Source organism: Apium graveolens, chromosome 4 (genome assembly GCF_009905375.1).
Source record: "Apium graveolens cultivar Ventura chromosome 4, ASM990537v1, whole genome shotgun sequence".
Lineage (NCBI taxonomy): Eukaryota > Viridiplantae > Streptophyta > Magnoliopsida > Apiales > Apiaceae > Apium > Apium graveolens.
This window is the reverse complement of record NC_133650.1, coordinates 239,215,575-239,240,110: the sequence shown is the minus strand read 5'-3', so window position 1 is coordinate 239,240,110 and position 24,536 is coordinate 239,215,575. Positions and strand designations below refer to the sequence as shown.

The window sequence follows — 24,536 nt, the reverse complement described above, 5'->3', positions numbered from 1 at the left end:
TGGAGCATCATCTTTGTCATCGGCTTTTAGCTGGAGTTGTTTGTATTTAGATTTTGAAATTATCTCCCCCTTTTGGCATCATCACCAAGCAAGAGGGAGACAATCAGCTCCATGGATTGTTGGACCTCATCCAATTGCCTAAACATCTTAGCCTGATTGGCTTCAAGCTTGTCATGTTTAGAAAGGATAGGCTTTAGTTACTTTTGCAGTTCAAGATCAGATTTGAATTTTACTTCATGAAATGCATCTTTGAGTTTTTCTATCTGAGAATCAACCTTGGCCTGAGTGGAATGTATAAATTTTATCATTAAAGTTGAAGCTTTGAAATGGTTAGCACACCAGGATTTGTGATTTACTTCTCAGATATCTCTAAATATTGAGAAGCATGATTAACAGTGATTGGATAGCTTGGATCCTTCCATTTAGACACCCACTCCTCATCCAAGTACTTCTTTGTATTAGCTTTATCCAACTCAGCCGTTTTCAGTTTCCTCTCTCTTTCAGGCATATCATCAAGAAAAATTATCTCATCCAGAATGTAGCTCCACATTTATCTTAGATACATCAATATCATCTTCATCATCAGAATCACTATCTTGGCTAGAATAAACATCAACAACTGGTTCCTTGACCTTCTGTGTTACTTCATCTTCAACATAAAAGTTTAAGATTGAGTTAGGAATTGGAGCAGTATGGGACCCAGCTGCTTCAGAAACTGCCGTATCTTCAACATTGAACTCAACATCTTCAAGAATAGTGGTCATATGAACTGTAGTATCAGCATTTATGTCCATAATTTCAGTGCCAATTGAGTGTTGAGGAGACTCAGGAACTGTGTCTTCATTAAGAATGAATTGTTCTGCAACTTGATCAATAACAGAAGCATGGATTGAAATAGTAGGTGGACGTAAAATTTGAGTGGATTGCAAGAAAGTATCATTAATTAGACATGCAGGGAAATTATCAGCACTTGGTGCATCAGAGTTTGACTAAAGGTCTATAGGATGGAAATCAGCAACAATTTTTTTAGGACTCTGAGCACCTGCAAGATGAACAAAGAACCACTTAAATCTCTACTTTCTTTTAAAGTAGTCTCACTACTTCTCACACCACTCATCTCATGACTTTTAAGAGTCAGGGTTTCCTCAAAAGGATATGCTAAATCCTGACTCTCATCTACCTCTTCTTTTGCCAGGTAAGGATCTTGTCTCTCTCTTTATTTTTGTTTTTCTCTAAATCTTTTCTCTCAGTCTCACAAGAAAGGCTCAGAAAATTTTGACCTGCAGAAATAAGAGGTGGCTGAGAAGAGATGTATGTGGTCACATGACTAGGGGTACCCTTTTGTGAAGGACTAGACATGATCATACCATCAAGATTTAACTGAATAGTAAATGCTGAAAAAGAACTATCAATATTTAAATTAAATATTGATAATGAAGAGTCGGTATTTATACCTTGTGTGACTGGAAGATCAATTTCTTGAAGAGGTAGGGCATCGAAAGATGGAACTGAAAGAACTTTAGTTGATGTAGGAGTAGGATGTACCCTGCCTTCTATATCCAATGCCAAGATGACTACATCAGGAGTCAAGCCTGCACTACCACTTTGAGGTAGTGGTTCTTGTGTGGCTAGAGATATAGGATGTAATATCTGGGACATGATGTGTAATTATTTTTAACAATAAATGATTATTATGTGATTATTATGCGATTTTTGGTGAATTATTTGATGCTTGGTGATATTATTTGAATGTTCATATGTGGTAAAGTCTAGGTATGTTAATTTTATCATGTCCAGAATAAAATATAGATAATTAAGGTATTTTCTGGTAATTTTTGGAGTATTATATGATTTTATATTGATTTATGAATTTATTAACTATTTTTTGAATATTTACAAAACTATTTTATAAAGCCGGGAATCGTCCAACCTCAACCGTTTTTACGTTTTTACAACCCGAAACTATTCCGAAAACTCCTTCCTAACCTAATATGGTAATTCTGGACATTTTCCATGTTTGACTTTTTCGATCCGGATTACGGTTTGACCCGTGCGCGGTCTGGCGCGATATTTTCGATACGCTAACCCTTTTCGATAACATTATCTTCGTATAAATAATTTTATAAAAGCCTGGTTTTGATAATTATCCAAAATAGGAAAACGTTTATCCAAAACAGGATAGTGCTTATCTAAAACAGGATAGTGCTTATCCAGAGCAGGATAGTGTTTATCCAAAACCGGATAATGTTTATCCAAACCTATCGTATTTATAGTTAATTAGCGGCAAAGAAATATATTTGTCGATCCAACACGATCCAGAACGTGCTAATATTCTGTAAATATAAATAGCCCTTTCTTATTTCATTTTCACGCGTAAAATCATAACCAGACAGTGAAAATCCCGGAGACAGTGAAAATCCCGGAAAACCAGAGAAAACCTTATTAAAATACCATATTCTTGAAAATCAATCGCACAAACGAAGGCGTTATCGAACTCCGATTAGGGCGTGCAATATATCAAAACGAAGCTCTCGAAATCTTCTTTCTGATTCAATCATTTGTTTTTGCCCAGAAATCAAGGTATTTTTCTGATTTAATTATTTAAATTCGAATTAATTATGGATTAAATTAGGAATTTTTGTTCTTGATATTTTTGATATGATTTGATGGCATAATCATGTAGATCTTTTCTTCCTGATCATTTTGGTATATTACATGTCAAAAATCGAGTTCAATAACATGCTTAAAATGATGTTTGATTCTCTGGTTGAAGAACTAGGGTTTATGTTCTTGAATGTTCTTGATTGAAAATTAGGCGTTTCTTCATTAGGGGTTATTAGTAGATTTGGATGATTGGATTATGTTCCTTGCTTGATTTGGAATCATTCATGTATATTTATGCAACAAACGATTCCTGGATAACCCGTAATTGAGCTCGCCAGTTTTTAATCGAGCTCGCCGGAATTTTATTTATTTCCGCCGGAAAACACTGTCCAGGGGTTGTAAACCCGAACTAAACCCGTCCCTGAGTTGCTGTTGTGTTGAGGGATCGATTGGAATATATAATCAAATCAAACGGTTCCGTATTTACCTGAATTAGCCTCGCCGGATTATTTTCCGGCCGCCGTGTTCTTCAAAACCCAGGTGACCCATTCGGGTAAATTTTAACCCGGGGTTTGACCCGGTTTTGATTCATTTTGTTACAGAAAATTTCTGAAATGCTGTTTTTGCAGTTTAGCCCTCAAGGTTTCTGTGTTTTTGCAAAATCAGACTCTTGTTTTAATAATTTACAAAAATTATATTTTCTTTTTACAAATTATTTTCAGAAAATGTTTTTATTTATTTAAAAATCCAAAAATCAATATTTTCAATTCTGAAAATTATTTTTATTCTAAAATAAATCTTAATTAATTAAGTAATTAGTTTTAGTTGATAATTAATTATTTAATTAGTCAATTAATTTAAATATTAATTGATTAATTAATTTAATTAGTTATTAATTAATTTTAATTGATTATTTAATTAGATTTAATTATTTAAAATTGTTTTAAAAATTCCGAAAATTGTTTCGAGCTTTAAAATATTATTTTAAATTATTTTCAAGGCTCGATAATTATTATAAAAATATTTTAAAGTCGAATTCGGGTGTTCGAACCCTATTATTTAATTATAAAATGATTCGGAGGCCCGTTTTAATTCCGAAAAATGTTCAAAAATTCGTATTAAATACCTGGAAAATTATTTTGACCCCGGATCTTCTTTGAAAAATTATTTGGATTGAATATTTTACGTGCTATGTGTTATATGTGACCTGATTGCTGTATAAAATGATTGGTCGTGCATTGTTTGACTGTTTCTGCTGTAACTTTTAATCCGTACGTCGTATTTGGGTGAAACGAAGGGTAGATAGAAGCTTGTATCGAATAGAATGAGTTGAGAAATAGTGTTGATGAGTATATGTGATGTCTAACAGAGGAAGCGAGATGTAGAAAAGGAAAGCAAGTGGTTAGTGAGTGGGAACCAATTGACATGTGTTAGTGAAGTGAAAGCGAATTGATAAGGCAAGTGTCCCTGAACTTTCTTGTAATATACTTGTGAACACTTTTGAACTCTTTTCATTATATTGCAATTATTCCCAGTAATTCCTGTTCTATATTGCAAGTACTTTGAAGTACTTAACCCTAAACCCTGATTTTTATTGATCTTGAGTCGTGAGCCTGATTTCTTGTAAACCCTTGATTGCTAAATTCTTGAATACGAACCACACCTATCTGATACTACTCCACAAATACATATCTACCACATACTAATCTTTGATATGAGAGTGTTTATCAGATGAACCTTTGTGCCTTGTATAATAGAAGATCATTCCTTGTAACCTTTGCACCCTTGGTCTTTTACACTTTGATTCTTTTCTTAAATTGAAAGCCAAGCTTCTTGTTGACCTTGTTATACCTTTCTGGTGTTGTGAAGGACCTTATGCTTCAAGATAAATGTTATTTATGATTCAGTTTATTGAAGTACATTGCTTATCATGTTATTACTATGGAATTGGATTGTTTTTAAATATGGACCAGATTCGTGGTCGTATTAGGCCAATGTGTGCCTTGGATCCAGTATATAGAGCAAAGCTGGGAGCCTTGCTCGGGGTTAGTGCGTGACTGATCAGCAGCCTAACCTTGGTTTTTAAAATAAAAAGTGAATATCCAATTATAATCATTGTTTATCAAGAAACTTGATTCCCTATATCATTTTAGTTGATCATTATTAAATCTCAGTATTATCATTGTGACTTGCTGAGCTCATTAGCTCATTCTTGCGAATATGTTTATGTTCTTTTCCAGTTAAAAAGAAATTTGGTGATGGCGAGGATCCCCAGTCGAGTGTGCCAGCTAGGTTTACAGGTTGAAGTGAAATGAGCTAGCGGGAGTTGTGTGGTTTAATGTGAGCTAAAAGTTTGTAATAAAGTTTGACTTCAAAATGTAAGATAAATAAATTTGGGATTTGGTACGTTTGTAATAAATAAGATTGTGGCTTGTGGACATACTTTAAACTGTTGCGATCCTTGAATGTGGTAAGTAGGGTCATTGCATATAATAATATTCATAAACAAGTTTAAGTATGGTATGTGTATGTGTTGTGGGCCCCAAACTTCTGACCCGGGTTTGGAGGGCGTCACAGTTTGGTATCAAAGCCAAGGTTTAAAGTCACTGTCACAAGCCTAGATTGACGGGAATGGGTAGAGGGTTAAGAGTAGTATTATTAAATAGAAAAATAGAACATCGAGAGGTTGAGTGTGATTAAATAGTAGGTTTTAGTGTGATCCGTGATGAGATTCGAGATCCTTATCTAGCGACGCGATTTTCAGATAGCGGCAATGTCAGATTCTTTTATTTCGGTACCATCTGATCACTCGGAGACGTCAGTTCGAGGACCATCAGCTGATCCACACCTTGCTCATCCACCGGTGTTAGCCATGTCACATTCTATTGCGAAGATTGCACCTTTTCAAGTTCTTATCTCATCCCCTGATGCGAGACTACCTATTCGAGAGTCCCCCACATGCTGATTCTGGTTTTACCAGATATTTAACTGTGGGTGCATCTTTTCAGTCTCCCCTACACCTTGTTCTATACCATCAGTTTTAAAACCCGTCTTATGAAGTAATAACACCTATGAGGATGAATTTGAGAGCTACAGCATATGATGAATATACGAGATATTAAGAAGGGTAAGAAGAAACCTAGAGAGAAAATTTAGTTATTCTGAATGATAACTGCTACCAGGCTATATGGAGCTGCTAATGAGTATGCCACCCATGATTATCCGGTGAAGTGAGCTAGATGGATTTCTAAAGAAATTTGAGAGGATTGGAGATTGAGAGTTTTCCTAGAATTAGATGTTGTTATGACTAAGCATGATATGTGTAGAAGTAATGTGATTGACCTTGTATTATAAAATAAATCTGATGATCGCTGAATAGATTTGTTATACTTAGTAATTGTAAGAGATGATGATGGGAATATTATTAGTATGAAAGACCGGAAGTGAAGTTATGAATAAGATAGTATGCAACAGTAATTGGAGTTTTTATCGATCAATGAAGGTAAAATGGACCCAATAAGGGATAGAAGGTATATGGAAATGAATGGGCTGTTACCTGAGTGTTTCCCTAATTTGATACTTGGTAGTGAAGGATGACAACCAACTCATATAGTAATGACAATCAGGTGTATAATTTTCAAAATTTTAAACAGTTTTCAAAAAGAGATTTTCATAACAATATTTTTCTAAAAGTCCTTGGAATACAACAAATTTTAAAACTTGGTTGTCAAACTACTACTTGAGTTGTCGTTTGTCATAAGATTCAGATTATCCAGGAGAATACTTGTCCTAGAAGTTAGTATGGTTTATTTAGAAGGCTAAGTGGACCCACTATTATGGAGAAGATTTGATTATTCCTAGCAGAAGAGTGCATATATTGTTCGATAAGTTTAACAATAGGACCAATGTACGGATAAGCTGTCTATTCACGTTCTGAGACGATTAGAGTTCGAAGAATATGTTGATTCATGAGAAGCCGAGTACGAGCAAAGAAGATTAAGGGAATCGCCAGATTTTCTAAAGGAAGCATGTTATTAGCAAGGAAGTGGATATGATCCGTAGTGTAAGCGGAAATTTGGAAGAATGCAAATAGGGTCAAATTATAGGAATATTGAACATGGAAGTATGACGCTAACGATACAAGACCTAATAAAAGGGGAAATTATCTTAATAATCGATTAAAGAAAGCCTTTTTGAGAACTTTTTAAAGTTGATATATGAATCGGAATGAGACCTATCGGTTGGACAAGCGTTGAAACTGTAAACAGAGGTAATGCGGATGATGACCAATGATATCATTTTTCTATAAAACCATATATATTCTTATGAATCTTGAATAAAGTATGAACCTCATTCATGATCAGCTCTATAAGGTGACCAGAAAATTTTTGAATCCCTTTTAAATCATTCCTTCTTCAAAATATTGCTTTCTGATTGGGACAAGCAGTGTTATGGTGCTTTGTCAAAATGACAAAGAGTCTGGTGGGATGCCACCTAATCATGTGTTGTACGCCATATAGTATGAAGGACTGGCCATCTTGAGTACAAATATGGTTGTCTCACTCATATCTAAATCATCATTCATGATTTCTTCTTCAATATTAATTTCTTGATTTATGAATCCTTTTGATTGTTTTCTTGTACTATTATCCCTTACAAAAAGTTTCCAATCAGAATCATATATACAAATTCCTTCTTGCGTAAGGTCTATTCCTTGAATATTTTAAAAAGAAGTGAAATGGAACCGTGTAGCCGATGAAGTTATATGATAAGTGTGGATAGTTGCAAGACGATAAATGGTGGACATTTGCGTGTAGAGAAGAACCCTTATACCAATGACGTGGTTGTTACGAGGACATCAAATCAGAGGCGGAAATCTGTATACATGATACGTTGCAAATATGAGATGTGGGCGTGACTTGAAGTAGTTAGCGAACCGTATGAGAAAATTAAATAGAGGAATAAGAAAGTAAAGTTGTGTATATTGGATAAGGCAAATAATTGATTAGACAGCGGAAGCGATTGAAGAAATTCTTAATAATAACCAGATAATCGATTAATACATTCTAAAGATGAAGATATGGTAATTCAACTGTAAGGATTTTTAAGAAGTGATGCTTTTAAGCCAAAAGAATTCATTCACAAGATTATGAGAATATTGGTTGAGACCATGTGTTGGTTATTAGAAGTTGAACGAGTTTAACTAATAAGAACGAGTATTGTCGAGGATAGATGAATTTTTGGAGAGAGAGCTTCAAAAGAAACATGAACCGGAAGAAATTTTAGAATAATTTGTAATAGTACTCAGTAGTGACATTCGTTTATAATCAATGGATATGAGAAAGTATATGATATAATAAGAATTGCTCGCTATAATCTTAAGTTAAACTAAAATATGAGTTGTACTGGCTAGTATTATATGTGATGGTGAAATGGTGAGTTTAAAAGATGGAAGTTGATTGGTCTACTTGTGAGTTAATTGATTGTTGATGTCGGCTTGAGTACGGCTGGTAGTCAATAATATAAAGGAGATGCTGCCCAAATTTTCGGAAAATACCCTACTTTTAACGATAGAAAGTATAGTTCCGTGTGTTATCAATATTCATGTTAATACTCCAAATGATTGTGATCTCGGTTCTTGAAAGAGGTTGTCACAGCCAATCCGACTATATATAATTGGTCTTTGATTTAATTTAGCTAGTCATCACTTGGTGCAATTGATCAATTAAATGAGTTAATTGGTTAATTTTACCAATTAATGGTCAGTTAGATGGAAATCAATTTCAATTAGATTAAGTCAAATTTTGATGTGACTTTCAAATCCGAAATCAAAGCAATGAGGAATTTGGGGGAGGTAAGGACACCAGTAGAGTTCGGAAGTTGCTGCAAGCGTGCAAGGCTTTAGTTGGATGAGTATGCCCATAGTAATAAATAAGAGAGATAGAAAGTTATTTGTATGGACAGGAGAGAAGGATGTTTTTAGGAATGAAAAATTTAAAATAGAGCAAAGAGAAGGAAGGAAGGAAAGGAAGAAGGGAGATGGAATCAAGAAGAGGTTTGTACCTACACCAATATGGATTTTATTAACCCATTAAAAAGATTATATCATCTACAATAAAGTTTTATCAAAGGGTGTCTTGTTTGTTTTGATAATCATACAATAAATGATTTATCAAGTATTTCTGTTTTGAATAAAAGGTGAGCTACAGTTTTAGTTCTGTTTCTGATTGATATTGATACTTAGGTTGTTGTTAAATATCAAAAGTGGTATTAATATAGATGATTGATGTTTACTTCAGTATGGGATGTTGTGAGGATCAAAGTTCGTATTGATATCTAATTTGATATGACATCAAAATAAGTATTAATATCAGGAGTTCGGTTGTGAATGAGCTATGAGAATGAAGAACGGAAATAGGAAAGAAAGTGGAATCAAAAGGATGAAAAAGAAAATTTATAGGTAAGATATAGGTATCATGAGGGACAGAAGTACGGTGAAAAATTTAGGAAACATTGGCAAATGGAGATAGAGAATGCATCCCAGGAGCACGATCAAGTACTGAGGCCTAAAGAAGATATCTAGTGACCAGACATAAAGATAAAATGGGGAGGAAACATGTAGATTAATGTTAGACCTACCCAAGAGCTAAGGCAGGACATCAAAGACTAGATGGATACATTTCGTCAGGAAATGTCATAGTGAAGTCGCCTGAGAACCAAAGTTGTCTAATAAGTAGAATAGTCGCTGCTTGAAGAAAGGGTGATACGTCATCAGATCCAGAAATTGATTATAAATTATCTATATTATTTGATTTGAGAACTAACATGAGTATTCAGAATGCGAGGAATTATGTCAAACCGGAATAGTATATACCACTCCTAGATGAACGAGCAATAAGTAAGTAAGAACTAAAAGATAGAAATTTGGCTAAGATAATGCAAGGGATTCAAGCTACTTCGAGAAGATGATACGAGACATGGATGTCAAGGAAGACTTTCTGATAGTGCGACACAAAGGAAGAATAAGCGTTATATGTTACTAGACGTCAAGGAAGAGCATTGCAGTCAGTTCGTATGAGAACTACCTAAAACCAAAAATGATAATAAGAATTAGAATATGCTGGTGATGCCTACAGATTAGTATACTTTCTTCTAAGTAGTAAGAGAATTTCACTCGGCAAATTTACTCGATTGTGATTCAAGGAAATTAAGGTATGATGTTACAGCTATGCGCCAATCTTATCCAATCGTAATTTTCTCGTTAATTTTACTCTAATGTAATTTTGAGAGCGTCAGAAATCGAATACGCCCTGGTTTCAGTACATTATTCGTAGATGGACGAGAAGATTAAGAGAATGACTAAAGAGCCTTGAATGCGGTTGGAAGCGATTACAAACTAGTTGAATTAAACAGAGAAACATATGGGAATGAGATTCAGCAACCAGTAACTATTGGAAACGTTCATGAGCATGAACTTCTAGAATTAGAAAGAAAAGAAAATTAATAGACGTTATGCTGGTCCTTTTGGAAACAGTAAAGTAAAGAAGATAAGTGTAAGTTAGTTGGCTTCACCGCCACACGTATACATGGTTCATAGGGTGTTTATATATGTATAATCACGAAAAGTAATTAAGCCCCATTATATATAAAATGGAGACTTGAGTTGAGTTATAGGAGCAACTAACAGAATATGAGGTCTGAAAGCAATATGTCCTAAGTCCAATCATGTATTAGGATTTAGGAATAACTTTTATGTAATCTGTTTTGATTTCATTGATATTAATAAAAGACTTGTTTTGTTTTTATTACGGGCTCTATCTATTTAAGTGTTTAAATAAGATATACCATAGTTTAGAGTAAAGCTTTTATGGATTATGATGAGATCATAATAGTGAGACCTAAAAGATGATAACTCTAAACTTAAATAGTTCCTGATCATAGGATTACTAACTGGTAATTAATAATCCGCAAAGATCGGTACATACTATACTAGCTTCATTATGAAGGATGTCTGTTCTCATAGACATTTGTGTGGTGACACTATAGCTAGTATGTAGGTGCTTATTATAGAATAAGTTCACTAAACATGACTCGCACAGCTGAACAACTGATGGAGTTCACTCACGTGTCAGCAGTTGTTCACATAGTGATAGTTGTACAAGTATCCTTAGACTTTGGGTCATCATAGTCATCTTGTGTACACTGAACTATGCTTTGGTTTAGTTCTTAGTCTCCAGGGACAATTATTAGGGCTCTACTGGGTATAGAAATTTGTACATGAAGATAGTGTATGATCAATAAAGGATCTACCCCTTCCAGTGAAGGAAGCGAATGTTCAAGGCTGATCCACTTATGCTAGTTCAGGAATCTCTGGCCAGAGTGAATGAAATTAGAAAGGAGTTTCTAATTTGCATGGAACTAAGCATAGTAAATGGTAAGCAAGTGATTGAATTAGATAGGCTTGACACGAGATCCATGCCTTGTATTTAATCGGGACATTGTAGGGTAGAAGGAGTTTATTGTACGGTAACTATTCACTGAATAGGTTCTTGGTATTCTAAGCAGTGAATTCATATTATCCGGATAGTCGCGATATGCTGAGAAGTATCCCTCACGATGTAGAATAAATATGATTAATTAATTAATCATATTTAATAAATTAGAGAATTTATATAAATAATGATAAAATAGTTTTATTATTATTTATTTCTACTACCGGCTTAATATTGAACCTACAGGGTCACACCATAAAAAGAGAATGATTTAATGGTGGAGGAATTAATTAATAATGGCTAATAATTATTTATTTATGAAATAAATAATTAATTGGCAAATTTAATAATTGATTAAATGAGATTTAATTGATTATAAATTAATTAAGAAAAGTTCTTAATATTATTAGTTAAGAATTTAATTTTTGGAAATTAAATCTAGAGAGAAAATTATTTCTAAAGTGTTTAGAAAAAGGATTAATAATTAAAAGGTGTTTTAATTATTAATGAGAATAATAAATGGGTTAATAATAATAATATTTTATGGGAAAATTTCAGCTGAAAATTTTACCTATAAATATACTATTATAAACCCTATTTTCATTCTAACCCCAAAATTTTTATAAAACCTAATTCTCTCCACCTCCTCCTCCTCCTTAACGTCGTTTTCTTGGTGGATACCGGTGGAGTGCTTCACGTTTGAGGAGCAGCTGCTAAGGATCTCCGATCGTTGCTTTTGGATCGCATATTAAAGGTTAGTAATCGATCCCTATATTTTTACCACGATTTATATGCTTTTATTTAGATTTTATATGTGTAAAAGGGTTTTACCATGCCTCCGCTGCGATTAAAATCCAACAAGGTCAGCGAGAGACTGTTGAGTAATGGGTAATACTGCGAGTAAACGTTTTATGAAAAGTTGTAAGGTTGAGAGGTCAACCTGAGAAAAGGGAAGTGAGATACTGGAATATATCATTATCTGATACTTAGTGCGATTCTGAGGACAGAATCCTTTTAAGGGGGGAGGATGTAATATCCGGGACATGACGTGTAATTATTTTTATCAATAAATGATTATTATATGATTATTATGCGATTTTTGGTGAATTATTTGATGCTTGGTGATATTATTTGAATGTTCATATGTGGTAAAGTCTAGGTATGTTAATTTTATCATGTCCAGAATGAAATATAGATAATTAAGTTATTTTCTGGTAATTTTTGGAGTATTATATGATTTTATATTGATTTATGAATTTATTAACTATTTTCTGAATATTTACAAAATTATTTTATAAAGCCGGGAATCGTCCAACCTCAACCGTTTTTACATTTCTACAACCCGAAACTTTTCTGAAAACTCCTTCCTAGCCTAATCTGGTAATTCCGGATATTTTCCATGTTTTGACTTTTTCGATCCAGATTACGGTTTGACCCGTGCGCGGTCCGGCGCGATATTTTCGATACGCTAACCCTTTTCGATAACATTATCTTCGTATAAATCGTTTTATAAAAGCCCGGTTCTGATAATTATCCAAAATAGGATAACGTTTATCCAAAACAGGATAGTGCTTATCCAAAACAGGATAGTGCTTATCCAGAGCAGGATAGTGTTTATCCAAAACTGGATTATGTTTATCCAAACATATCGTATTTATAGTAACTTAGCGGCAAAGAAACATATTTGTCGATCCAACACGATCCAGAACGTACTAATATTCTGTAAATATAAATAGCCCTTTCTTATTTCATTTTCACGCATAAAATCATAACCAGACAGTGAAAATCCCAGAAAACCAGAGAAAACCTTATTAAAATACCATATTCTTGAAAATCAATCGCACAAACGAAGGCGTTATCGAACTCCGATTCGGGCGTGCAATATATCAAAACGAAGCTCTCGAAATCTTCTTTCTGATTCAATCATCTGTTTTTGCCCAGAAATCAAGGTATTTTTCTGATTTAATTATTTAAATTTGAATTAATTATGGATTGAATTAAGAATTTTTGTTCTTGATGTTTTTGATATGATTTGATGGCATAATCATGTAGATCTTTTCATCCTGGTCATTTTGGTATATTATATGTCAAAAACCGAGTTCAATAACATGCTTAAAATGATGTTTGATTCTCTGGTTGAAGAACTAGGGTTTATGTTCTTGAATGTTCTTGATTGAAAATTAGGCGTTTCTTCATTAGGGGTTATTAGTAGATTTGGATGATTGGATTATGTTCTTTGCTTGATTTGGAATCGATTCATGTATATTTATGCAACAAACGATTCCTGGATAACCCGTAATTGAGCTCGCCAGTTTTTAATCGAGCTCGCCGGAATTTTGTTTGTTTCCGCCGGAAAACACTGTCCAGGGGTTATAAACCCGAACTAAACCCGTCCCTAAGTTGCTGCTGTGTTGAGGGATCGATTGGAACATAGAATCAAATCAAACGGTTCCGTATTTACCTGAATAAACCTCGCCGGATTATTTTCCGGCCGCCGTATTCTTCAAAACCCAGGTGACCCATTCGGGTCAATTTTGACCCGGGGTTTGACCCGGTTTTGATTCCTTTTGTTGCAGAAAATTTCTGAAATGTTGTTTTTACAGTTTAGCCCTCAAGGTTTCTGTGTTTTTGCAAAAATAGACTCTTGTTTTAATAATTTACAAAAATTATATTCTCTTTTTACAAATTATTTTCAGAAAATGTTTTTATTTATTTAAAAATCCAAAAATCAGTATTTTCATTCCTGAAATTATTTTTATTCTAAAATAAATCTTAATTAATTAAGTAATTAGTTTTAGTTGATAATTAATTATTTAATTAGTCTATTAATTGATTAATTAATTTAATTAGTTATTAATTAATTTTAATTGATTATTTAATTAGATTTAATTATTTAAAATTGATTTAAAAATTCCAAAAATTGTTTCATGCTTTAAAATATTATTTTAAATTATTTTCAAGGCTCGATAATTATTATAAAAATATTTTAAAGTCGAATTCGGGTGTTCGAACCCTATTATTTAATTATAAAATGATTCAGAGGCCCGTTTTAATTCCGAAAAATGTTCAAAAATTCGTATTAAATACCTGGAAAATTATTTTGACCCCAGATCTTCTTTGAAAAATTATTTGGATTGAATATCTTACATGCTATGTGTTATATGTGACCTGATTGCTGTATAAAATGATTGGTCGTGCATTGTTTGACTGTTTCTGCTGTAACTTTTAATCCGTACGTCGAATTTGGGTGAAACGAAGGGTAGATAGAAGCTTGTATCGAATAGAATGAGTTGAGAAATAGTGTTGATGAGTAAATGTGATGTCTAACAGAGGAAGCGAGACGTAGAAAAGGAAAGCAAGTGGTTAGTGAGTGGGAACCAATTGACATGTGTTAGTGAAGTGAAAGCGAATTGATAAGGCAAGTGTCCCTGAACTTTCTTGTAATATACTCTTGAACACTTTTGAACTCTTTTCATTATGTTGCAATTATTCCCAGTAATTCCTATTCTATATTGCAAGTACTTTGAAGTACTTAACCCTAATCCCTGATTTTTATTGATCCTGAGCCGTGAGCCTGATTTCTTGTAAACCCTTGATTGCTAAATTCTTGAATACGAACCACAACTATCTGATACTACTCCACAAATACATATCTACCACATACTAATCTTTGATATGAGATTGTTTATCAGATGAACCTTTGTGCCTTGTATAACAGAAGACCATTCCTTGTAACCTTTGCATCCTTGGTCTTTTACACTTTGATTCTTTTCTTGAATTGAAAGTCAAGCTTCTTGTTGACCTTGTTATACCTTTCTGGTGTTGTGAAGCACCTTATGCTTCAAGATGAATATTATTTATGATTCAGTTTATTGAAGTACATTGCTTATCATGTTATTACTATAGAATTGGATTGTTTTTAAATATGGACCAGATTCGTGGTCGGACTAGATTAGTGGTCGTATTAGGCCAATGTGTGCTTTGGATCCAGTATATAGAGCAAAGCTGGGAGCCTTGCTCAGGGTTAGTACGTGACTGATCAGCAACCTAACCTTGGTTTTTAAAATAAAAAGTGAATATCCAATTCTAATCATTGTTTATCAGGAAATTTGATTCCCTATATCATTTCAGTTGATCATTACTAAATCTCAGTGTTATCATTGTGACTTGCTGAGCTCGTTAGCTCACTCTTACGAATATGTTTATGTTCTTTTCCAGTTAAAAAGAAATTTGGTGATGGTGAGGATCCCCAGTCGAGTGTGCCAGCTAGGTTTACAGGTTGAAGTGGAATGAGATAGCGGGAGTTGTGTGGTTTAGTGTGAGCTAAAAGTTTGTAATAAAGTTTGACTTTAAATGTAAGATAAATAAATTTGGGATTTGGTACATTTATAATAAATAAGATTGTGGCTTGTGGACATACTTTAAACTGTTGCGATCCTTGAATGTAGTAAGTAGGGTCATTGCATATAATAATATCCATAAACAAGTTTAAGTATGGTGTGTGTATGTGTTCTGGGCCCCAAACTTCTGACCCGGGTTTGGAGGGCGTCATATAGGAGCTACTAGATTACTTTGAAATCCAGGTTCTTGTGTACTCCTCTCCTCAAAATTAGAGTCTGACTCCTATACTGGACCAAGCTACACCCCAGCTGTCTTCTTAGCAGTATGAGACTCAACAGTCTTGCATAAAACTTTGACCTTGGATACCTCATCTATGAGTTTGGCTATGGCTGCATCATGCCATTATTGGATAGACTTTGTAGCAAGAAGTACAATGTCTTTAATTTCTGTTACACCACTTTGAGGTGTAGGTTCTTGGGGGACTGGATCAGTTGTATTAGTTGTTGTATCCCTTGAAATTGCAGGTTTTAGTGTGCTTGATCCATGAAATTTTCCATTTTTCTACAACCTTTTTGTTATTCTCTCAACTTGCTCATGAGTAACTCCCTTACTCCTCGTTTTAGCTTCACATGAGAATCAGTAATTGTGACAGGTGCATCTGAGTTTGTGTATCCTTATGACTCCTTGGCCTTTGAGAGGTGAATGCATCATGTCCCTCCTCATCTATTTCTTGTTTTAGCTTCAGCTTTTATTGAGCAAGGTATGTTTTGACCAATTTCATTTTCCTTGGTCTAGGGCTTGAACTATCAGCATTTACGAAATCAGTGTTTGATGTGCCCTATGCAGTTGGTAAAACAACTGGAGCTTGAGTAGAATCAATATTTATTTTCTTGAACTTGGATGATAAAATAGCATTGTCCTCATCATCTGATTCTAACTCAGCTAGCACAAGCTTTCTCTTGACAAAGTCTGAAGGTTGAGAAGAATGAGAAGTGTTTACTTTATATCCACCCTTTGCCGCATCAGTTTTTGTAGATGGGGGTTTCTAAAAGCATCTCCAATAAGGGGTCAAGCTAGTTGCCAACTTTTCCAAATCACCATATATATTAATATTTTATTTTCACTCAATTTTATATCAACTTGGCAACATTCTACTCCAATAGTTAGCAACCTTTAATTGTTGCCTCTGTGGTCCCTGAATTGAAATTGTAAATGAATCATAAACTAAAAAAGGTATTATTGATATAAATTTTTTGCATTTGTATATGTATTTAACCATTTTAGGAAGTTGTCAAGTTTTGGCAACCTTGGTAGGCAACCTCTTGGCAAACATACAACTCCAATAGGTTGGCAACCAAGGGTGCCATGCCACATAAGATTTGGCAACCCCTTGGAAACCTCTATTGGAGATGCTCTAAGAAGCCCTTAGTCCTAATGTTTGAGGAGCATCAGACTTTGCTGACTTCTTTCTTTTTACAACAGGTGCCTTTTGGGCGACACCTGAGGTGGTTTGTGTTTGGTGTTGTACTTGTGGTTGAGTACTTGGGTAAATTACAAGGGGTTCCCAACTGTTATTTTCTGTAATCTAACACTTCGCAGATTCTGTAGACCATAAGTCTCAGGCATCCTTGCAATGAGCAAGTTGCTGGAAGCTACATGTAACATAAGAGCAGGTAAATCATTTCTTTCTTTATCCTTGTTAATGAGATCAAAAAAGGATTTTTTTAGTCAGTTTAAAAACTGATATGATCTCACTAGCAGGGATAGAGACATCAGGAACGCAAAAATTAGAAATAAGTTAACAAAATCTAGCATAGTATACAATATTAGGATCAACTTTTATTTTATCACCTATGAAACACAAAATAATTCTACCAAAATCATAATTCCTAGAGTGAATCAGAGAATACCCAATTTGTGGAGACATCATGGGTAGAGCATCAAAATTTGTGCATTTATTATTGAATGCTCTGGTGATAGTATCAAAGAATTAATTTCATTCTTCCTTAGCCCGGGCCTCTTGAGTTGTCCCAAATTCTTCAGCTCTTTGTCATAGCCAATTTGAGTGAGAAACCGCCTCATCTTATCATCATTCTCAAAGCCATCATAGGAATTGTGGGTAGGAATTTGAAGAGCACTCCTTACAGTTACAGGAGTTACAACCCTGGTTTCTCCATTGTGCTCAAAAGTGATACTTGGAGTTCCATTGAGAATATCCCACTTCACTCGAAGTTAAGAAATCCTGAAAGATATGAAAGTCAGGATTTACACCAGTTTGCTCAAGAAAACCAGCATAATTGTTTTTCATAAATTTGGATATATCGTAGATGAAAGGTTTTCTTCCAACTAGTGAAGTCATTTTGATCTGTGTGAGAAAAAAAGCTCAAAAACTGATTAGTGTATCAGAGTTTAAACGAGAGAGAAGGAGAAGTAAGAGAGTGAAAAGAGTTTGATTAGTGATAAAGTGATACTTTAAAATCAAAAATTAATTTTGTATAACTCTATACTCTATTACACACAAATGGTTCACATTAGTGGGACACGTAGCAAGTTGTTATTGCTCAAATAAATAATCATGGAACAAATAATAAGGAACAGTAAATACGTGCGCATTTACACAAGGTAGTGTGTTGTAATTACTCAATCATTTTTCCTAAACACACGCCACCAACAATGCACTTCTAATCATTTACATAAAATCACCCACTAAACTATATCTCAGTAATTTAATTTAAAATATTGATTCTAATATTTTCTAAATAAATTCAAAAGTCATCAGTGTTTAACAGTCAATCAAAGTTTGACCATTATTAGTATTTAATCAACTACTATCAGAGTTTATCAATCAACACATATATTTGACTGATATCAGTACTTAACTACACCATCAGAGTTTATCATGCAACTACTGTCAGAGTTTAAATATCAGGATTTAACACTCTATTTGAATTTTCAAGTAATAAATAGCATGAATACATGGCATCAGTGTTGATCATATTTTAAGAAATACTGATACATATAAAAAGATACCAAACTTTGAACTCATTTTCCTATTACAGAACATAACTTATTCATTAGTTTTGAGAACTGTCCTGAGATCATTTCCAATTCATTCACCAATCTTGTAAATGTGGCTTTACAAAATGGTTTGGTGAAGATATATGTTAATTGTTGATCAGTAGGCACAAAGTGCAATTCCACTGTACCTTCCATCATATGTTTCCTTATGAAATGGTACCTTATGCTGATGTGTTTAGTCATAGAATATTGTATTGGATTTCCTGTCATTGCAATAGCACTTTGATTATCACAATATATAGGAATTTTAGAATATTCTAACCAATAATCCAGTAACTGATTCTTCATCCAAAGAAATTGAGAATAAAAACTTCATTCAGCAATATACTCAGCTTCTGCAGTTGAGATGGAAATTGACTTTTATTTCTTGCTAAACCAAGAAACCGATCTACCACCAAAAAAGTGGCAGCTTTCTGAAGTGTTTTTCCTGTTTATTTTTCATCCTACAAAATCAGTATCTGAATATCCAATTAGGTTAAAATCTGAATCTCTAGGATACCACAATTCAAGATTCATGGTGCCTTTAGATATTTAAAAATTCTTTTCACAGCTAACAGATGTGGTTCCATTGGATCATCTTGGAACCTTGCACGCATACAGGTAGCATACATGATATCAGGTCTATTAGCACTCAAATATAGGAGTAAGCCAATCATACCTCTGTAGTTAGTTATATCTAATGATAAACCAGTATTTAAATCTAACTTGCACTACACCATAGATGGCCTATAGCAACAACAAGAAAATGTTACAACAGGCCCAAAAAAATGTTACCACAGCCAAAAAAAGCTCTAAGGTAACATAAAAATTAAGTTGTTTTTTTTCGAGTTACCTTTGACCCCTAAGGTAACATTCCTTTTGCCCTGATGCAACCTTGAATTTTGTGTTACAATAGACTTCAAAGGTGACATTAATATATGTCTATAGTATCACAGTATACATGTTACCTTTGCACTTAGAATTTGTAAAAAAAAGGGACCCCACATGTAGGGCCACTGTGGCCCCACATGGGGTCACCAAATCATTATAATTTTTTTCCCTACTGTAACAACTTTTTAATAATTTATATTATATTATACTAATTTGTTTGTAATATTGAAGTACCTAATCTAACATATTTCTCAAAAAAATTGACATGATTTGTTTGTAAATTGAACATGCCATAAACCTGTTTTCATACAAGTCAATAAACTAAAAAAAATCAAACCACCAAACATCAAATCGGTACAACCCCCCCTCCCAATACTACTTCCGTTTTCACACAATCACCACAACTCCACATAATCAAAAAAATAGGTACATAGTCTATAATCTAGGACGATATCAACTAAAATTTGACAATCAGTTTGACAATAATTTAGCAAGGCACGAGCTATTCTGATCTGTTCCTGCTCATCATTATTTTCTGTTTCAGAGGATAAAGTAGCATCCTGTTTCACCGTTCCAGGATCAATACACCTATAGATAACCGCAACTCCATCAGGATTGGAGCGTGGAATGTAGAATGAAGTAATGCCACAAACCTTACAGAAAGTGTGTTGCGCTGTGAGTGTTGAAAGTGTAAGTTGTGAGGAAGTCTGTTGAGTCTCCTAGAAGTTCAAATCTTTCGGCAGGGACAATAAGGTGGGTTTTTTTCTCATGTAACTGATAGAACAATTACAATCCCGGACTAATATACTTGTTGGTGCATGTACTTTCCATCTCACTCTTTTACAATGACATCCACCGCTATGAAGGAATTCTGTAGGCGCCCATTAATCTGTGTCCCTGTATCCCAGTAAATAAAAATTTTAAAAATAAAATCACACAAAAGGTTGCTGCAAAGGAGGATTAACTTCAGGATGCTTAAACAATCTATACATTTACCTCAGGAATACTTAAACATGTGTGAATAGCGGATTCGAAGTCATTACCTGAGTGAACATCCTGTATGAATCCAGCTAGAAGTCGAGCATCTTCTTGGACTAAACATTGACCGACTCTCTGCTTCCGTTTAAACATCTGTGACTCGAGGTAAGATTAAGCAACATAAATATATGTATGTGCATATATTTCTTCAGAGATTCATTAAAGACATCAAACCTTGTAAAATAGATCCTCAACTTTGTGTATGATATTGTGACTGTTAATATCTAGTCAAGATAAGGTTTATAAGCAATCATGGTTAATCATAAATAGGTTGTACATGATAAATTTACAGGCACCGACTCTCCTCAAGGAGTTGATGATGATAGAAACAGTTATACTAACATTTCCAATATTTTAAACACTTTATTATGCTTGTACCTGCAGCTATTTCTTTTTAATTTTGATGTTAGGATACTAGACCAGATTTCATAAGATAAGTTCAGACTCCATGATTTTCAAGATAGCATAGGTTGTACAATGTTACTCACAGTGTGGATATTATCATCATCTCGGTTCCACTTCTCACACTTTACCTGACCATCAACTGCAGAGTAACAACGAATTGATTGAAGTGGTGAGTACTAATAAAGTAACAAGTGGAATCTGAATTTTTATATTATGAAATCTGCAATTAATTAAAATAACACATATATAATATCCACTAGTAATTTGCAGTTTAAAAAGAAACATGTTTCATATCCAGAAGACATATGGTTTATGTCTTCCATACTTAACAAAACTAACCTAGGTTTATTAAAACTCAAATCAGTTAGTGACATTATCATCGAAAGCTACAAGAGGCTCGGAGATTTAAAACCTGATCGTTAATCGTAATATCATCAGGAGAGTCCTGATTCTGAGTAAGGTGTGAGAACATATTAGGTGTGAGACGAAACACCTTGAGAAAATGACTGCTGCGGTAGCTGCTGCGATCGAAGCTTAGAAGCAGCTTGACTTCTCCCGAAAATCAAAGACTCAACGCCAGTATTAGCAACATTAGATCTCCTTCCATCACCAAAACACAACAATCAGCATACAATTAATCACACATAATCATAAATTCATCTCCATCACTCGCACTAAACACAATAACAATCATCATATAAACAATAATTGAAAATTCAGCTCTGTTGCTCAATATTCGATTTCATTTTATCATGAAAACACAATAAACATAATCAAAAATTCATCTACATCACTCACAGTAAATACAATAATCATCATCATATATATACATAATAGAAAATTCATTTCCATCAGTTGTAATAAGCACAATAATCATCATCACATATATACATAATCACCGATGCTCAATATTAGATCTCAACTCATTGCGAAAACATAAAAATTATTATATACACAATCATATACATAAATAATCGAACATTTATCTAGTCAATCACAGTAATTAGCAAAAAACAATCATATATAAACACAGAGGTGTGTATCTAAATATATAGAACCTGGCTTGAGGAGGAAGAACAGAGATAGAGCTGAGATTGCAAGCTTTATTCATCTTCATCTTCATTCACTCCAAACAAACTAAGGATTTGGCCCTCGAAACTCAGGTCCCAGCTGAGGATCCTGCAAAGACCGTCCAAGAGCACGTGGCCGAGACTGTTACCCAGGTAATTAGTTAAGTTAACTATTCCTTTAGTTTAGATTTTATGCATTATATTTTTATATGATAACTAATAAAACAAAGACGTATCGTATTTAAATATACCTTAATTCCTTGCAATACCAATCAGTTGATTTCATTTTCGCATATATAAAGCAGGAGATCAATGGCAGAGAGGAAAAGAAAGAGGAACCTCTGGTAGATGTTTCTGCTCCAGCTGATGAGGCTCCCAAGGCCGAGGAGGTGAAAACTACTGAGCCAGAAACTACATCCGAGGTAACGACAGAGGAGAAGCCAAAGGAGGAAGCAGCTGTGGAGAAAGTGGTAGAACCTGTCAAGGAAACAACAACTGAGGAAGTTGCACAAAAATCCGATATAAAAACTGAGGTTGTCCCTACCCAAGTAGTTTGAGCATTCTTATATTTAACTACATGAATTAGACGGGAGTTTCTTACAGTTATTTAGGTTTGCATCTAACCTACACACCATTTCTCCAGGCCCATTGAGAAGCTGTGCTGCAAAAGCAATTGGATTCATAGATATGATGATATTACATCTATGAAAAACGAAATTTTAATATATATCCAAGAAAGCCTAATTTCACAAACAACACAAAACTCGAAATTACCAAGAATTAAAATAGAATATCTCATACACTACAAAAAAGTTCCTAAAATTCACAAAGAAAGTCAAATTTAGCAAAAAACTAAGATCTTGAAACTACCTGAGCAAGGAGCTCATCAACAATAGCACACCCACTACAACCCAAAAACTCAAATGACAACTCATCTCCCCTTTGGCCCACATCAATCTTCTCAGACCTCTTTTCAACATTCTGGGTTTGCAAATTCAAGTCCCTCAAGGTGTTTGACAAAAGTTCCCAACGAGAAAGCTCAGCTTGGTACTTCTCTTTAAGTTTTAACAGAGCATTTCTTCTCCGAATCTTTCGATTGTTGTCCTCAACAAGTGGATCTGGAGGGGGAGCAGAAGTGGCGGCAGTGATATCGAGGCGAGGGCGCTTGTTGCGCTTGTAGACGAAGCCATCGTCGTTGATGAGCTCCCCTTCGTCTTCTTCTGATTAAGAAATTGCGCACAAGCGGGAAGACCCGTGAAGCCTCAAACTAATTGTATTGAATCCTTTTACAGTGAAGCCCTAAATTGATACGACGTGAATCGATTAAAAACTGAGATAGATATGTTTAGAGTGTGATAGAGTGGCTGAGAGCCCGCTTCTCCAAAATTTTGAGCCCGCTCTCTAAAATTTTTGAAGCCTAACCAGACTCCAAAAAACCGTTACTACTCACTTTTAATTTTTAATTTTTAACTTTTAATAAATTTTTAAGTTTAAATAGTGTTCAAATTTTTTATTAATAAAAATTATCAGTTACTAATTAGTACTGTTAACAAAATTTAACAAAAAAATCATTTTATCAATCTTAGCTAATATTAATATTATTATTTAATTATATTATCAAAATTGATTAATTTTCAAGTCAAATAATTATATATATTTAATTTTTTTGTAAAATGTTACTTTTTTTATCTATTAACACTCTATTGTAACATAAGTTTCCACGTGTTACCGTTTGTAACACTTTGAAGCTACAGTAACATATTACAAAGGCTATGGTAACATAAAAAATACTACGTTGCGGTAGGCTAAGATGAGCATAGCTAAGGTAACATAATTTTGTAACACACATGATTAAACCACTGCGATAGGCCATCTATGGCGTAGTGTTGGTTGCAATGGTCATGGGAGTTGTTGCAGTTGAACTGTCTTGCATCCCAAATCTTTTAAGTAAATTCCTGGTATATTTTGCTTTATTGATGAAGATCCCTTCTTCAGTCTGCTTAACTTGTAATCCCAAAAAAAACTTAACTCTCCCATCATGCTCATTTGATATCTAGACTACATTAGCTTGGCAAACCTCTCACAGAGTTTATCATGAGTAGAGCCAAAAATGATATCATCAACATATATCTGAACTAACAACAAGTTCTTACGATGGTAATTATAAAATAGAGTTTTATCAATAATACCTCTTTTAAAACCACTTTCTAATAAGAATTGTGCGAGTGTTTCATACCAGGCTCTTGGAGCTTGTTTTAATCCATAGAGTGTCTTATCCAACTTGTAGACATGAATTAGATATTTTGGATCAATGAACCCTGTAGGCTGTTCAACATAAACTTCATCATTCAGTTCACCATTTAAAAATATACTCTTCATATCCATTTGGAACACCTTGAATTTCATGTGAGTAACATAGAGCAGAAAAATTCTGATTGCCTCAAGCCTTGCAACTGGAGCAAAAGTCTCATCATAATCAATGCCTTCTTGCTGTGAATAACCTTTTTTAACCAGCCTTGTTTTATTTCTTTTAATAATACCCTCACTGTCAGCCTTATTTCTGAACACCCACTTTGTACCAACTACTGATCTATTTTTTGGTCTTGGTACCAATGTCCAGATTTTGTTCCTTTTAAAT

At 34.0% G+C, this 24,536-nt stretch overlaps 1 protein-coding gene across 1 annotated transcript; it reads right to left on the bottom strand.

Annotated features, from left to right (window-relative positions):
* Positions 1-19,755: 19,755 nt before the first annotated feature.
* LOC141719448 (uncharacterized) lies at positions 19,756-24,283 on the bottom strand. Its single transcript, XM_074521828.1, has 7 exons — positions 24,088-24,283; positions 22,769-23,118; positions 22,500-22,554; positions 22,150-22,375; positions 21,887-22,040; positions 20,429-21,428; positions 19,756-20,282 (listed from the first exon to the last, which is right to left on the bottom strand). The coding sequence occupies exons 1-5, from the start codon at positions 24,281-24,283 to the stop codon at positions 21,932-21,934; spliced, it is 936 nt and encodes a 311-aa protein (XP_074377929.1). The 3' UTR covers positions 19,756-20,282; positions 20,429-21,428; positions 21,887-21,931.
* Between the last annotated feature and the right edge of the window lie 253 nt (positions 24,284-24,536).